Genomic DNA, 17,853 nt, shown 5'->3' on the forward strand with positions numbered 1-17,853 from the left:
CATGCAGTTCATCGTAGCTTAAGATGCTATGAAAGGCATTTTGAGCATGTTGTCCGCATGTTTAAATATTTGATCTAAATGTTTTGTAAGGCTATTTTTGAATATTATCTTTATCAACTCCTTAAAGTCAGTCACGACTTGAAGACAAATGGCAAATACTGTACAGGTCCCAATGTGACAACAGATGAAAGCCACTCATTTAAAATATTGAATTTTCTCACCGCCTGACTTGACTGAGCCATGGAGGAGCTACTGACTATCCCTACTCTGACTGTATGCTGCATTTGCATCATTTGGTTCTTCCCCCCACCCCCTAGCCCCCCCTCACTTTTAAAGGAGCACACAAGTCTGAACAATTCCTTGCCTGCCCACACAAATTTGTCCACTTCAGTGATGTTTGGGCCGTGCCTGTGTTCCAACCCTTGGAGCAACCAAAATGATTGTAGTACGTTAAAGTCGGTCACGACTTGAAGACAAATGGCAAATACTGTACAGGTCCCAATGTGACAACAGATGAAAGCCATTTAAAATATTGAATTTTCTCACCACCTGACTTGACTGAGCCATGGAGGAGCTACTGACTATCCCTACTCTGACTGTATGCTGTGTTTGCATCATTTGGTTCTTCCCCCCACCCCCTAGACCCCCTCACTTTTAAAGGAGCACACAAGTCTGAACAATTCCTTGCCTGCCCACACAAATTTGTCCACTTCAGTGATGTTTGGGCCGTGCCTGTGTTCCAACCCTTGGAGCAACCAAAATGATTGTAGTACGTACTGTGTTTATGTATGAGACAACTTTGGTATTTTACAAACTCCATACTTAGATGTGATTTAACATCGTGCCTTAAGAATAATGGAGCACACCTCACCAACTAATGCATTACTAAACTTTTTTTGTTTTTGTTTTGTTTTTTAGCGGTTCTAACGTGCACATCAAGTAAATGTTTTATTTTCTTATGAATACATTTTTCGTGCCGTATCGCAATTTGGTTAGTATTTATTTGTTATATTTCGTGCAAGGAATTCCCTGACCCATTAGAGCATGCATATATAAATTTCAAACTTACATTAAAGTTTGCTGTAGCTCAGGATTCTCTGTATGCACTGCTGGTATGTTGTTGCTCTCCCACAGAGATCCTTGTTATCATGGTTACTCCAGGAGCCGGTCTGCACATTTAATACAGGTGTACCCAGTCAGGAACTAGGATCATAACTTCATTGGCTGCTCAGCTGGCTGAAATCTGACACCACACCTCTTATCTCTGCTTGCACACTGGGAAACCTGTCTAACTCTGCACACAAGATGTTATCACTGTTCTGCAAGTGTGTGGTTTACAGTTGTAAATTCAACTGTTGTCACAATTGCCTGACCTACTCATGTTAGCTTTTGTGCCGGAACGACTTCCTTTTGAGTTTTTCGAGTCATGTATAGTACAATGACTTTTTTTGTTTTTGTTTTTCTTCTCAGGTCTCTCTGAGGCGAGTATTGATCGGAATTTTCTGATGATGTTTCCGCCTCATAATGACCCAACAGCAAATGCTAGCTACCAAGTAACAATAACGGCGACTGGTGTGTGGACTTCAGTCACTGTGAAAGTTCTGCAAAGTGACTTTACACATAACATCTCTCTCAATGCATCTCAGTCGCAGACTATTCACCTACCTTCGTCTGTGGGAATGGCCAGTGCTCATTCCTCCTCCCTCCTCAGCATAGCATCTGTACAGCCTGTTACAGTTCTTGCGACATTCTGCACCCAGACTGGATGTGAGCATAACCTCCTTCATGACGTGTCTTCCTGGGGGACCCATTACTATCCAGTTACCCCAAACTTCCCAAATCAGACATCTGTCAGCGAAATGGTGGTCACCAACTTCAATCGAGAGACATCAGTGGAGATCTTTCTCTCAGGGGATGTGGTCTTTAACGGAGCTTTATACTCTGAGGGAAGTTTCCTTAAGTTGCGTTTAGGGCTGTTTGAGAGCTTCTACCTCGAAAGCAACTTCAGTCTCTCTGGCTCAGAGCTTTATTCCCAAGAACCTGTAGGGGTGATAGTTGGTTTTACCTGTGTAAACCACTTATTAGGGGACTGCCTATATGGATTTTCAGAACTTAAACCAGTCTCTCTCTGGAGTTATGAATATTTTCTGCCTCCCCTAGTAAACTCTGAAACGAGTCCCAGTCTCCTGCTGGCTATGACAAACATAAACTCTAACTTGGATGTCACCACTAGAAAGGAGCAGAAGAGTATGTCTATAAATGGAGGGGTGATGAAGACTATTCCAGTTTCGGCCTTGGATGAAGTTCATGTCATTAGCGACGTTCCGCTTCAGCTCATTTATTACCGACATGACATTGAGCAGCGTGCCTCAACTCTTACGGCACTGCTGTCTGTGGAAGATATCTGTCAGAATGGGCCAGTGTCTGATGCAAATGCTTTGCAATCTGTGGGACACGATCTGAACACCTTAAACAAACAGCTGAATCCATCACTTTGTGAAAAAAGTAAGTACTGCAGTTTAGTTTTTCATTGTTTAAATGTGCATATGTTCTAACCCCACTTTCTCTCCCTCCCCCCTCCTTCCTATGTCAGAAATTTCCTCCTGTGATGATTTGCACTGTGGTCACAACAAGCAGTGCTCCTTCAGAAATGGACATCCATTATGTTCCTTGAAAACTAAAATATGCTCTGCATGGGGTGATTCTTATTATCGCAACTTTGACGGAAAACATTTTGTTCTCCTGGGAAATTGTAATTATACCTTGGTGCAGACCACTTGTCCAGGTATAAATGCTTCCACCCCACTTCAGATTAATATCGCCAGAGCATATTTGAACGGGGCGGATGTCTCTAGCATTTACAGTGTGGAGATAAAAATCCATGGTTTTAATATTTCCATGGTTAAAGGAGAGCGAGATCAAATCAGGGTAAGAAAACGAGCCAACGTTGAGGGGCGGAGGGAACAAAAAAGTGACATTCGTGTGTAGTCACTGTATTTTGCCTTTTGAAATTCATAGGTTAATGGACATCGCAAGAACCTTCCTGTCATCTTGGGAAACAGGATCCTAAGACTATATCCAAGTGGTCAAAGTGTTGTTCTGGAGACTTCCTTTGGCATGACTCTGCAGTATGACTGGGTTCATAATATACAGGTCGAAGCACACCCAGAGCTGCATGGACTTGTGTGTGGTCTTTGTGGAAATGCCAATGACAGCATCTCAGATGACACAATCACTTCTAATGGTACTGCGTCCAAAACGATGGATTTTACCCTCCCTTGGGCTTTGGAAAGCAACACAGATGCATGTATGGAAGACTGTGGAGATGGCCCATGTCAATTGTGCAGTCCCACACAATCTTATCCTGGCATAATGGGCAACCCCTACGAGAATAATTGCACTTTATTGAAGAGGAAGGATGGGCCTTTTAGTGACTGTCACTTGTATATTGATCCTCCTCCCTTGGGCTTTGGAAAGCAACACAGATGCATGTATGGAAGACTGTGGAGATGGCCCATGTCAATTGTGCAGTCCCACACAATCTTATCCTGGCATAATGGGCAACCCCTACGAGAATAATTGCACTTTATTGAAGAGGAAGGATGGGCCTTTTAGTGACTGTCACTTGTATATTGATCCTGAACCCTTTGTTCGTAGTTGTGAGAACAACCTGTGTCTCAGTGGAGCTGCCAGTTCAGTGTGTAAAGTGTTTGGAGCCTATGCCAACATCTGCCAGAGGCTTGGGGCCAGGATCCAAAATTGGAGAGCAATAGCAAAGTGTCGTAAGTTCTTAACTGCTTCATTTTACCTTGTTTAATGAGGAGGACTAACGTTTATTTTATTTTTTACAGATATGGCTTGTCCTATAAATAGCCATTATGAGGTGTGCGGGTCGGCTTGCCAGGCAACATGTGGTAACCCAGATCCCAGCCATAACTGCGGCCTTCCATGTTTGGAATTGTGCCAGTGCTACAGGGGATATCTGCTAAGTAATGGCAAGTGTGTCTTGCCCAGCGAGTGTGGTTGTGTTCAAAATGGCTCCTATTTTCTCCCCACAAAGACCTTTTGGATGGACCAGCAGTGTCAAGAGAAATGCGTCTGCCAGCCTCAGTCCAAGACAATTATGTGCACACAGTCTCACTGCCAGGCTGGAGAAGTCTGCATGGTTTTAAATGGAGTCATCGGCTGCCATGCTGGGAGAGCTGGCCTTTGTGTGGCCAAAGGATATCCTCACTACACCACATTCGATGGCCGGAAATTTGAAGTTCACGGCAACTGTAGCTATCTGCTCACATCGCATTGTCCCACATGGGGAGACCTGCAAGACTTCAGTATCAAATTTCAGAACCACGTCAAGGCAGGAGTTAATGTTTCTTTTCAACATGTTGAAATGTCCGTGGCTGGTTATTCCATTGAAATGTCACCTGAGTGGCGTAGCAAGGTTATGGTAAGTCATTTGTTGTTCATGACATTTTCACAATATTTGGTATTTAATTATTTAACCTGTTTTAGGTAAACGGCCTGCTGCTGAACCTTCCTTCTGTTTTGAGCCAAGGCAAAGTAATGCTGTACCTGAAAGGACAGTCAGAGTGTATAGAAACGGACTTTGGTGTTGTTGTGACATACAGCCCAGACATCTTGACTGTCACAATGCCCGAGGTCTTCGCTGGTAATCTGTGTGGATTGTGCGGGAACTTTAATGATGACCCACAGGATGACCTGGTGACAGATGACTTTGATATTACTCAAGCAGTCAGATACTGGAGAACCAGTAGTGAACATGAATGTTGGGATATACCCATGAGCACCTCGGGCTGCAGTCCACAAAAGCAGGATCTTTATCAGGGAAAGGAGTTTTGTGGGAGGTTAATGAATCCTTTGGGGGCATTCCAGAGCTGCCACAAAATAGTAGAACCACAAGATTTCTATGATAACTGTGTTTATGACCTCTGCAATGGTAACCAGACAACCCTGTGCCAGATTCTGTCCCGCTATGTTGCCGTATGTCAAGAAATGGGCGCTGTAGTGCATGAATGGCGAGATTCCAACTTTTGCTGTAAGTAATGAAGTACAAGCTTACCTTTTTAAGTCTCCCATTTAGCGTTGGATTGAATCATTTTCCTTCTCTTCCTCAGCTGTAACATGCCCATCTAAGAGTGAATACCACCTCTGTTCTACCCACATGTTTGCCTGTGCCCGAAACGCAAATCCACTTTCAGAAAGATGCAAGGAAGGCTGTTTTTGCAAGCCTGGGTTTTTCCAAAGTGGTGGGGAATGTGTACCAAATTCTGAATGTGGTTGCAATTATAATGGTGTTTACTACAAGATCCATGAAAACTTCTACCCTGATGAGAACTGCCTTCGGTCCTGCGCATGTGTGGGCCACAATATAGTGCAATGTAGACACCACACATGTCCTGCCAGAATGAAATGTGTCATCAAACATGGCCGTCGTGCATGCCATGGCTCACATTTGAAATGCACCGTCATGGGTGGCAGACACTTTCAGACCTTTCAGGGGCATTCCTTTGATTTGAATATGGGGATTTTGCATCACCTCTTGTTCCAGCTCTGTGATGAACCTGAGCTTTCTGCTTCTATTTATGAAGGCCAGCTGCACCTTAAAATCCATGACATGAACCTGACACTGTCCGGAGAGCATTTTGGAAAAGTTGAGGTAAATGGCTTCAAATGTACAAAACTTTTTTTCTGCCATAATAATGAATGTCCTGTTGCTTGCAGATCGACGGTCTTATGAAGGCGCTACCTTTTTATATGAATGGTGTAGCAGTACTGCCTTCTGGCTCACTGACTCATATCATTGCTGCAGACCTGAGCACTGTGGTCACCTTTGGAGGACCCAATTTAATACAATTGACTATTCCAGCCACACACAAAAGACTTTGTGGCTTGTGTCAAATTGGTACTACTGGTGCTACAGATGACCAAGGAAGTATGATGTCCGATGACTCCATGCATACATCATCCCTGTGCTTTTCTCCTACTGGAACAAACTGCGCCGTTGAATGTCATGATTGTGTTTTATGCAACTCCATTACGGAATTTAAATCGGATGGCCTCTGTGGCATGTTGCTTGCTCCTGGAGGCTTTTTTGGGATTTGCCATTCCACAGTAGACCCAATGCCATTCTTCCACAACTGTGTGAAAGATTTGTGCAGGTCAAATGACACTGAAACGTTTTGTGACAGTTTGAGGCAGTACACGTTTGCTTGCCAGGATGCAGGAGCTGAGGTCAAACCATGGAGGGGTGACAAGTGTGGTAAGCTTCCTCACGGTTTCCTTTTGCTGATGTGAAATCACCGAGATCTGTTCACATTCACAGCTAAATTTACCCTAATGATTCATGCTTTCAAGAAACTGCATAAGATGACCTATAACACCCCACCCCCATATATAAATATTCTCTCCCACAGCACTTTCCTGCCCTGAGCATTCTCACTACAATGTATGTGGTAATGCATGCTCAGAGTCCTGCGCAATATCTGATGTACCCTGTCCATCGACCTGCTATGAGGGATGTCAGTGTGACTCTGGATACATGCAGAGTGGGAATGGCTGTGTCAGACCGAAGCGATGTGGATGTTTCTACCTCGGGCAGCACTATAAGGCAAGCAATTAGATTTTATACTTTGGTTGAGGTGGCCATTTTTATTACTTCATTGCATCTAAACGTAAAACATGACATCTGACTTTTCTGCAGGAGCAGATTCAAACTTGTCATGTATTTGACATTCATATCACATGATCAATAACTGGCTTGCCTACTATCCCAATCATTAAAATAAGTGAAGTTGTTTGTTTATTAGACTTTAGTAGACTGTACATAAACATGTATTTTTTTCTCTCTTTCTCCCCTTTATTGCTCTACAGGTTGGGGAAATTCTGTGGACTGTCAACTGTTCCAAGCAGTGTACCTGCTGCTCCCCTGCCACCCTGTGCTGTAAAGCAGCTTTTTGCCCCAAGGGGCAGAACTGCATATTTGATAAAAATTGGCAATGTGCAGAGAGAAAAAGTAAGCCCACCCTCATCTGATACTTGACATTTCACCACAACTGTTCAGGCAGGTCCTCCATGCGGCACTTGTTTGCACTGAATCTCCCCCCCCCTCCCTTGGAAGTCTGTTATACTATATGCATAAATCTCAGTCCACTGTATACAAAACATGACTAGTTTTTCCTTGTTGCATAGACGTAACTGTCTAAATTGATGACAAGATAATATTGCAAACTTGATGTGAAGGAGTATGAAATGTGTGCTTTCCTTGCCCCCTCTTCTCTCAGACTTCATCTGCCCAGTAAATAGCCATTATGAATCCTGTGGGACAGCCTGCCCTGCGACCTGTGAAGCACACTTAAATTCATTCTGCACTGAAGCATGTGTGGAAGGATGCCAGTGTGACTCTGGCTTTCTTCTTGATGGTGGCATCTGTATCACCCCATCTCAGTGTGGCTGTACATACAATGGAGACCATTACCACAGCAACGCGACCTTTTGGGCTGATGAGTCGTGTACTCAACACTGTATATGTAATGCCTACACGCACCAGATTCATTGCCGTGATGCTTCTTGTGATGAGGATCAGTATTGTGGCATTCAAAATGGAGTCAGAAGCTGTGTGCAGCATCATTATCAGATGTGCCGCTACACTGGTCATCGTGTACTCACCTTTGACAAGCGTGAGTATAATTTCCTTGGCACCTGCAGGTATCAGTTACTGGGCATCTGTGAACAGTTGCCAGGTCTTGATGTCATCACAGTTGATGTACAGGCAGATACATATAATCAGTCACAAATGGTCTTGGTTAGCATAAATGGACAACAAGTGCAACTGGATAACAAAAATCCAGAAACCATTGAGGTAAGTCTTGGCCTTCCCTGCCCCTTGCATTTAAGTAAATCAATTTCTGCATTGTGCTGATTTGAAATTTTTAATTTCTCCACAGGTTGATGGCACAAAGAGGAATATGCCATTTTCTGCCAATGGAACGACATTGGTGTTTTCAATGGGGCTGCACATTTATGTCTATTCAACATTTTTCTTTTTAAGTATTAGCAAAGAAGGGATCGTAGTCATTAATCTCTCCAGTAAATATGCTGATGCCACTTGCGGCCTGTGTGGCAACTTCAATTCTGATCTTGCTGATGACCTCACAGTAAATAGCACATGGGAGCATCTCACTCCAGAGCAATTTGGAAGAGCTTGGAGACTCGGACAGAACCGCGGGTGTGTGGAAGGCTGCCTTGGTGGAAGCTGTCCAAATTGTTCATCTGAGGCTTTGCACCCCTTCTCTGACCCAGTGGCTTGTGGGAAGATTCTAGAAGTTAATGGACCATTCAGACACTGTCATAGCAAAGTGGACCCTTCCAGCTTTTACAAGAGCTGCGTCAGTGACCTGTGTCTTTATGGAGATGTGCAGCCTGCAGTGTGCCGTTCCCTGGCAGAGTATGCTGATGTCTGCCTTCATCACAAGGCTTTAGTTTATGCCTGGAGGAGCTCTGAATTTTGCTGTGAGTATTAAACTCCTCAGCACTTGTGTTGCAACCAAATGTAATTTTGGTGTTAATAGCCAAATTATCACTGCATGAAAATTAAGATGTGATGATTGTCAAATTTAATAGCGGTCAGTTATATCTAATAGTCTGTTTTCCACATAAAGTAAAAGCTAATGTTTAACCTGCAGTGATAGTTGATTGAATAAGCCACAACCTCCCCTCCCACCCATCCACTAGATGGTAGTAATGCCTTATTGGTCACTCGCACCATGACATTGGCTTGACTTTTGTCCCCACTCTATCTCTGCAGATGATGCATGTCCCTCCAGTACCAGCTACAACATGAGTAACTCCCCTGTTGACATTTGCCTTGACTGGCTTAACTTGACAATTCAGGTCCCTCCCAACATTGGGGAGAACTGTCTCTGTGGAGCAGGTTTAGTCCACAGTGGAAGGAACTGTGTCAATCCAGCCAACTGTGGCTGCTGGCATGGAAATTCAGAATACATCTTACCTGGACAAGAGAAGTCTACATGTGAGCAAAGGTGTTTGTGTCATCCTGGTGGAAACCTGACTTGTGTTGATGTATCATGTAGTCAGGAGGAAGAGTGTACCCTTATCGGGGGCATTCTAGGTTGCCACCCCAAAGTTAAAATGGCCAACTGCTACATTAATGGATCCCAGTTGAGTACATTTGATGGATACTTGTATGAGTTCCGTGGCTCGTGCAACTACATTCTGGTTCAAACATGCAAGGACCTGACTATGGAGCCACTTATGATTACCATCAATGGTAACCAGAGTGAAGGCAAACAGATTTATCTGCAATTCAATAATATGACTTTTATGATGTCAACTGCTTATCCTGAAAACATCCAAGTGAGTAATAGTCATGAAAAATCTAATTACGGTATTTAATGGACTATCTGCAATTCTCATTAATTTAGTGATTCGCTTAATTTTATTTTTTTTCCTCCCCACCCCCCAGGTTAATGAAATATATGAGAATCTCCCATTCTCGAGGAACAATGTAACTGTGCATCAAAAAAATGAATGGAGAACTGTCAAGGTTGGACACCTGGTAGAGATTACTTCTGACCTCGGCAACTATGTAGCGGTCAAGCTACCAAAGGCTTATCACCAGACAACATGTGGTCTTTGTGGAAACTACAATGATGATCCCTCGGATGACATGCAGCTACCCAATGGCACCACTGTCTCCGATCCAGACATCTTTGGGCAATCATGGAAGTTGTCAGGCTCAGAATCCTCCTGCAGCGAAACATGTGACAGCACCTGCCAACGCTGTCGATCCCCTGTGCCAGAGTATACCTCTAACCTGTACTGTGGCCTTCTTACCCAGCCAAAGGGGCCCTTCTCCTCTTGTCACAATTCGACATGCCCACAGAATTATTACACCCAGTGCCTGAATAACCTCTGTGTCGCAGAAGGCGAAAAACAAGCTTTATGTGAAGCTTTAGAAGTGTATGATGCGGCATGCAAAGTGGCTGGTGTGAATGTTGACCCATGGAGGAACATCACAGGCTGTGGTAAGTCCTACAGATGAGTTTTTTTTTTTTTTTCCAAGACCAACAAAATGTCTGACTTCTTTCATTTATATTTTGTATAGCTCAGGAATGTCCTCAGTTCAGCCATTTCAGCCAGTGTGCCAACGTTTGCTCCTCCCTCTGTCCCGAGATCAGCTTTTCTGCACAGTGTCCCAGAGACTGTGGGGAAGGATGCCAGTGTGATGCTCATCACCTTTATAATGGTCAAGCATGTGTGCCAGCCAAGCAGTGTGGCTGCATGCATGAAGAGAGGAGGCTTAAGGTTGATTAACCAGGAATTCCATTGACTTAAAAAAAAAATGCATTTCCATTAGGGCTGCACAATATTAGTTTTATATGGAGTTGTATGCCTTTATGTGAATTTAACCAATCAGATGCAACCTTAAATGCATATCACCATCCAATAGGTGAGCAGTATTTGGAGGCTTTACTCACAACATAACTTAAAAATATTTAGAATTGTGAGAGTATTGGCTAACAATAAAACGAGCCTGCATATTTTGTCGCTTGAAAATATGTGCAGTATTTCTTTAACTAAATTAGACATTTTCTTTAGGTACATGGTAAATATCGCGATAGCTCTCGTAATATCCAACATCACGCTGCATGCAGGTTTTCCCCCAATATCATGCGGTCCTAATTTCAGTAATCGGCTTAGGAAACATGTCGTCATATTCAAATATCCACCACTTGTGATTTGCAGGCCTCTGAAAGCGTACTTCTACCAAACTGTACTGTGAACTGCACCTGTGGGCCTCCACTTATCTGTGAGGAATACAAGTGTCCACCACTGCACAGTTGTATGGTTTTAGACGGACTGTCTGGCTGCCATAAAGATGGTGAGTAACTTCCATGACTGGAAAGTGTGTCACCATAGTCATTTGCTTGCTAAATTTATCTTCGTGTCTAAAACTGTCATTTGATCAGAGCAAGGCCAAGATTCCTGTGCAGTAAAGTGTGACAAATCGGAGCGTTGCCACATGAGCAACGGTGAAGCAGTTTGTGAGAGTCGTCCGGGTCTGTGTTGGACCTGGGGAAGCCAACACTACCACACCTTCGATGGATTAAACTATGACGTCAAGGGTACCTGCACATACCTGCTTTCAGGCAGCAGAGGTGCAGCAGGTGGAGCGACACCTTTCTTGGTGTCTAAGAAAAGTGACTGCAAAGAAGTGTCCTCTATGCAGCTGGTGACTGTGCAAGCATATGGCTTTGTCATAAAGTTTGGAGACAAGGACAGTGTATACGTAAGATTTTAACTTTTTTTTTTTTTTTTAATATTAAACAGTTTCCTGATTTTATTTATTTTAACGAATATCTTCTTTAATTTCAGGTTAATGGTCAAGTAAATTATATTCCTGTTACTCTTCTTTGGGGTAAGATTGAAGTTTCTAACAAAGAGGGCAAAACTCTACTGAAGACTGACTTCGGGCTGCGTGTACTGTTTGACTGGAATACCACTATTCTTATAACGCTGGACCCCAACTATAAGGATATTGTCTATGGGCTGTGTGGCAATTTTAATGGTGATACTCAAGACGACTTTGCAATTCATTTGCACGGAGTCCGTCTCGCTAAAACGAGCGTGGAGTTGGCTCAAGCTTATCGCGTTTTTGATGGTGATCATAACTGTTGTACTGGTTGTGAAAAGAATGCATTGGATAACTCTACATTGCTGGAAGATTTGTCAAATGGAATAGTTGTCACTCGGAGAAGTCATTGTGATGATCTCATTGATCCAGCTGGTCCATTTGCACATTGTCACACTCATCTCAGCTCGGACTCCTTTTATCAAAGTTGCATAGCGGACCTCATACAAGGCAGATCAGAGGCTTTTCTTAAACAGGCCACAACATCCTATTCTGTAATTTGTGAAGAGCTAAGTGATTACGTAGCCCCCGAACTGACAATTGGTAAGTATTCTTATCAAGATTCATAAATTGTGAAATGTTTTGATGAATTAAATACTGTACCAATTATTTTTCAGTTGCGAGATGTCCACCAAACAGCCACTACAAGACTTGTGGGTCAGCCTGTCCCCCAACCTGTGAATCTAAAAAGAGAGTCTGTCATAGTGCTTGTGTCCAAGGCTGCTTCTGTAACCCCGGTTTCATCAACAGTCCGGAGGGTTGCGTGCCTCCTAAGCAGTGTGGTTGCACCGACCCCAGAGGCAAATACCACCGCCTGAAGTCCACTTTCTGGATCCCAGATGACTGTGGACAACTCTGCATCTGTAAATCAGGAGAACCTAAGTGCAGTTTATCTCGGTGCCCGAAAGGAATGTCCTGCAAGCAACTTCCTGACAAAAGGATGTGTCAAGCTGACAAACCTCAGAACTGTAGTATTGTCACTGGGATGCACTTCACCACCTTTGATGGACATAGTTATGACTTTAGGGACAGCTGTGCCTATGTTTTAGTCCAAGCAACCACCAATATAAATGGATCTGAACCATTCAACATCACTATCTCGGATGCAAGTTGCCACAAAAGATTCTTTCATAGCTTAACTTTAACACTTTCAATATACAATTTGAAAGTAGTCGTTGGCAAAGGTGACTCTGACAAAGTGCTGGTGAGTACCCGTTCCCCTTACACTTTTAAATACTACCGAGGAAATTACAATTTTCATTTTGAATTCTTCTGTCCTCAGGTCAATGGACTGCATAAGCCTTTGCCATACTCGCACCATACAGGACATTTCACTGCTTACCAAACACCTTCATCTCTAGTTATTCATGTTGATATGGGATTGCAGGTGACGGTCTATAAAACTGGCACTGTGATGGTGGGCCTCCCAAGTAGTTATGAATCATTTGTTCGCGGTCTCTGTGGGAATGCCAACTCTGACCCTTATGATGACCAAATCATGCCAGATGAAGAGGAAGCTCAAAATACACTCGAGTTTGTTCACAGCTGGAGATTGGGAGGCGCGATGGCCTGTAGGTCTCGCTGCACTTCCAGACCGAAGAACTGCCCTGCGGATGCACGGAAACGTTTTGAAGGAACTAATTTTTGTGGGATACTCAGGGATGAGTTTGGTCCTTTTGCAGAGTGCCTTTTAGTTCTGAGTCCAAAGCTGTACTTCCACAACTGTTTAGCAGACGCCTGTTTTTATGGAGGACATTATTTAGCACTTTGCAATTCCATCACAGCCTTTGCAGCTGCCTGCCAAGCAGCTCAGTTGCCTATCAGGCACTGGAGGAGTGATACCTTCTGTGGTGAGTAAATTGACTTTTTAAAAAAAAAATCCAATACTGTAAATGCAAACTAACTGATAAAGATATTTTATTTTTTAGTCTCGCAAACATGTTCGATGCATTTAATTCTTCTAACCCACTGTTTTCCTCAACCCCTCTTCTCCATAGGTATGACATGTCCCAAAAATAGTCACTACGAACTGTGTGGACCTCGATGTCCTGTTGTATGTGAAGGACTTTCCTCTGCAACAAAATGCAGTGGCGGTTGTGAGGAGGGTTGCCAGTGTGACCCTGGCTTTGTCCTCCGTAATGATCGTTGTGTACTGGTAGCAGACTGCGGTTGCTTTTATGAAGGACAATACCATCCCGCTGGTTACTTTTCAGAACCAAAAAACTGTCGCATTTGTTACTGTCGTGAGGGGAAAGTGACTTGCAGACCATCACTCTGTAGACCCAAAGAGCCTTTCTTGTCAAGTGATGGCCTTTTTGAGCCAACACCTCGGCATCATGGAGCATGTGAAGTTTTTGCTGGGTTTGGCTACGTCACTTTTGATGGTTTGGTTATACGTCACCATGGCGCTTGCACCTTTTTAGTGTCTGAACGCTCTCCCAAAGATATACATGGCCACAGTCTGCTGCTTAGCTTTGAGGAGGGTGTAGATGACTCCGTTTTTACTGTCAGCAAGGTAGAATTTATTCTGGCTGCAGTGGAAATAACCATCAATCCAGAAGCGCCTTGGAAAATACAAGTAAGTTCCGCAGCTTGAGCTGCTGATGTAAAATGAAGGTGTGGGCAAACTAACAGGTGTTTCACTTCAGGTAAATGGCGAGGACTTCAAGGTGCCCTACAGTATTGATGTACTTAAAGCTTATGAAGATGGTGGTCGGTTGATCATCACATCTGTGGCTGGGGTGAGTCTTGAGGTGTCCTCCACAAAGTATCTCAGGCTGAGCATACCTCAGGATTATAATGGCACAACTTCAGGCCTTTGTGGGAATTTCAATGGGGACAAATCTGACGACCTGCAACTACGAAGTGGTTATCTAGCCAAAAATATTTCAGCATTTTTCCATGACTGGTCTATTGTTGCTCCTGGATGGAATTGCAGTGGGTCTTGTGGAAAGGACTGTGGTCAGTGCACATTGTCGGCAAAGGCCGAAACAATTTGTGACATCCTCTTGACCACACATACTGAATTCAATTACTGCTGGAACAAGGGTGTTAAACCCCAAGTATACAGAGACATGTGCCTCAGAGCCATTTGTGGTGGGGCTGCATATACTGAAGCAGTTTGTCTAGCATTGGAAGCCTACATGGCAGCTTGCCAGGCCAAAGGAGTAAATGTCGGTTCCTGGAGAGAAAACAGCCCTTGCTGTGAGTAAACCTCTTTGATCTAATTAAAATGAAAAGCATCCAACCCGCTCTAGATTTGTTCATTTGTAACGCCAGCTTTCAAGTGTCCTGACCGCAGCAGCCCAAGTCAGTGTGTTGACTACAATTCCAACTCATGTCCTGCCCTGCTGCATCCCGAGTCCTCAGCAGATGGGTGTTCAGAAGGATGCCGGTGCCAGAATGGGAAAGTGTTTGACGAGGGCGAATGTGTACCGGTCAGCCAGTGTGGGTGTGTGCTTCATGGTAAATATATTAAGGTATGTATAAGCTACATAGGAGTATTTCTAGTTGTTAGGCAAGTTTAAATGCCATCTTATACGACCCCCTCCCTGTTCAAGATTGATGAGCAGCTGTACAGCGAGAACTGCACAGAGAGATGCTGGTGCCACCCTCAAGGCGGCGCCTTGTGTGAGAAGGCTGCTTGCAGCCCTGGGCAGTTGTGCTCTCTGAAGAACGGCTACTGGAGTTGTGTTGGCCGGGAAGTCTGTCAACTCAAAGACAGCCTACAGCTCTCCACTTTCAACGGGCAGCAGCTGAGCTTGGCACCACAGACGCCTTACCAACTGATAGGCCTTTGCGACGAGACCTCTAAAAATTGGTTTAACCTCATTTCTTACTATGGACGCTGTGATAGACGTGGCAGCAGGCTTGTTACAGTGTTCCAAATCCTCCTTGTGGGATCCTCAATTGTTATCCAGGATGGCATTGTGAAGGTATTATTCATCACAAAAAGTTTGTCTCTCTTTCCTTTTCTGTTGGTCTTAATCAGTCCACTGTCCACACGCACAGGTGAATGGACACCTTGTGCCTTTGCCTTACACTTTGCCTTTAGGGGTGTCCCTGTCATCTGCCATGGCCCAGGACAAGTCTGAAGTGGTAGTGGTCCTGACGAGAGAGGCTGGACTGGAATCAGAGTTGGAAATGGAGATCGGAATCACTATGGCCACTCTCAAGGCAGCTCCTTGGTATGCTGGAAAGTTATGTGGCATCTGTGGAAATCTGAGTGACCCCCAATGGCATACATCGGTCAAGTCATGGGCGCTTTCAGACTTTCAAGGCTGGTAGGTAGAAATCTACATTTTGTACAGGCTGTGTTTTTCATTACTATTTCCAAACGTTTGTTTTCCTCCACAGCCTGACTCTTTGAAACGGCAGCGTTTCCATTTATAATGTTGACTCATCCAATAAAACGATTAAAATCCATATTGTACTGTTATTCTTTGATGGGGCTTTAAGGAACTATTTTTGTCATTTAAAAATGTGAAGGATTTACCCGTTCTTAAAACTGTAACATGACGAAAGTTAATTGAACAAAATTGGCTAGTAAATCTGCAGTTTCCAACCTATAGATATTAAACAATTTATCTGAATTTCCATATTTTCAAAATTCTGTCAGTGTGCGTGTTAAAGTAAAATGACCGAGCAATTTATTTGAATTATTAAATTCAGTGACATGTGTCTGAGTCCATGATGCAAGAATTTGGTTCCATTCTTGTCATGCGTCTACTTACTGAAGCTGGTCAACTCCAAAGAACTATTTAAATTTTGGGACCTTGCCCAGACAGACATTGAAACTGCTTTTATGGAAAAGCGCAACATTGCCTCGGGTGAGACACACAGTGTGACTGAAGATGAGCGCAGGTATGGGAATGTGTTTTTCCCCTTGGTTGCACTTTGCCCCTTGAAGCTCAAAGTGAATAGAACCACCTGGGAGGTGAAGCAGTGACCTACACATGGTTATCACTGCTCTTCATATTATTGCATTAACTTAGAATCCCCTTACGAAGCTCAAGCAAGTATAAATATCAAATGAATCAAAGGAGTCATTTGACAGACTGTGCATGAAAACTGACACTTGTTTGTTTTTCCAAGTACGGGTAAATGGGGCAGCATGGCATTTAACCGCATTAAAAATAACATGCTGTGAGCCAAAAGAAAATGAGTGGATGATAATGCCTTGAGCTCTTACATCACTCGCCTTTCATTTATATTTAATTGCAGACTTAATTTTCCATGCAGTGACACTTAAGGGTTAGCTGTATGTTAGGATTTGCAAGAACTACAGAAATGCATCTATAATGTAAAAATATCCTACCCCTGCAATCGCCCTGTATAGTTCAATGCTATGACGTCTTTGTCTATGCATTTAGAATAAAGACAAGAGCGATGTGTCTCAGCAGTTCTGTGGAATGTAGTGCATACAGTGCTGATGTCACATTGACCTTTGTATGGTGATGCGTCATATACGGCAGTAACTTCCAGGACTCACCTGGGGGGAGTATAGACCACCTGTGATGAAGTCAGGGATAGAGTTGATGCGGCTGTATTATGGCAGACACCGTTGCTCCTGCAAGGTAATGTGGATGAAAAGAAATATACCCAATGTTCACTCTTGTATTTTCAGACAGTCAACAAAGAGACCACCAACCACATCAAGCAAAATCACATAAATGCATTTAAGTATAGCGCACACAAACGGACAAAACAAAGTAAATTGATCAGCAGTGACTCAGGTGGGCCGTTGTCCGGTCTCTTAACCCCACGATTTATCAAATAATAATTGAGCCATGTGTAAACAACAAAAACAATAGACCAGCATGGTTTTGTTTTTGTGCCACTCTTGCAAGGTTTAACCACCAAGACTAGCAGCAAAGAAAAACAAAACAGCCAAGGTTTGAACAATTGAATCTTCGGTCACTGGGCAACCTGCTCTGTGACCTGAGCCACAGCCACCCAGCAGGGCCAGCTTGTTGCGGGGGCTTTCCCAGTAGCTGGTGATAATTGGTGGCCAGTTGGTCTTGCTTGTGTCACCACCTATCCGATGGGCAACGACAGTATGTTGGTCCGGGTGGGTGATTGTGGCTCAGTTGGGAAAGCGGCTTGCCCAGTGACCAAAAATTGGGGTTTTCAAATCTTGGCTGCTTTTGTTGCTGGTCTTGCTAGGGACACATCAGGCAATTGGAAATTACATTTTGTTTATAACACAAGACAACTTGCGCATGGAAAAGCGGTTGGTTCGCTCCTAAGTTGAGGTACCACTGCATACCACAAAATGACCCAACCATGGTGCATGCAGGCAAGAGAGCAATATCAAGGCCAAGGCGAAGGGCAACTATAATCTTCCATTCTTTTGTTTGATATTCCTCTGCTGTTTACAGCGTTTGGCCGGTTGTCTATCT

The 17,853-nt window shown here is 43.7% G+C and overlaps 1 protein-coding gene across 1 annotated transcript; it reads left to right on the forward strand.

The window, feature by feature from the left end:
- Positions 1-3,463: 3,463 nt before the first annotated feature.
- On the forward strand, positions 3,464-15,874 carry fcgbp (Fc gamma binding protein). The gene is made up of 23 exons (XM_019872889.1): positions 3,464-3,782; positions 3,852-4,447; positions 4,513-5,056; positions 5,136-5,677; positions 5,743-6,280; positions 6,435-6,628; positions 6,892-7,033; positions 7,302-7,879; positions 7,965-8,529; positions 8,825-9,393; positions 9,503-10,064; positions 10,145-10,344; positions 10,786-10,921; positions 11,010-11,329; positions 11,416-11,995; positions 12,070-12,656; positions 12,735-13,302; positions 13,450-14,030; positions 14,101-14,656; positions 14,732-14,931; positions 15,013-15,387; positions 15,464-15,735; positions 15,809-15,874. Exons 1-23 carry the CDS (start codon positions 3,494-3,496, stop codon positions 15,819-15,821), a joined length of 9,507 nt encoding a protein of 3,168 aa, XP_019728448.1. The 5' UTR covers positions 3,464-3,493; the 3' UTR covers positions 15,822-15,874.
- Positions 15,875-17,853: the final 1,979 nt, after the last annotated feature.

This window comes from Hippocampus comes, unplaced genomic scaffold (genome assembly GCF_001891065.2).
Source record: "Hippocampus comes isolate QL1 unplaced genomic scaffold, H_comes_QL1_v1.1 scaffold242, whole genome shotgun sequence".
Lineage (NCBI taxonomy): Eukaryota > Metazoa > Chordata > Actinopteri > Syngnathiformes > Syngnathidae > Hippocampus > Hippocampus comes.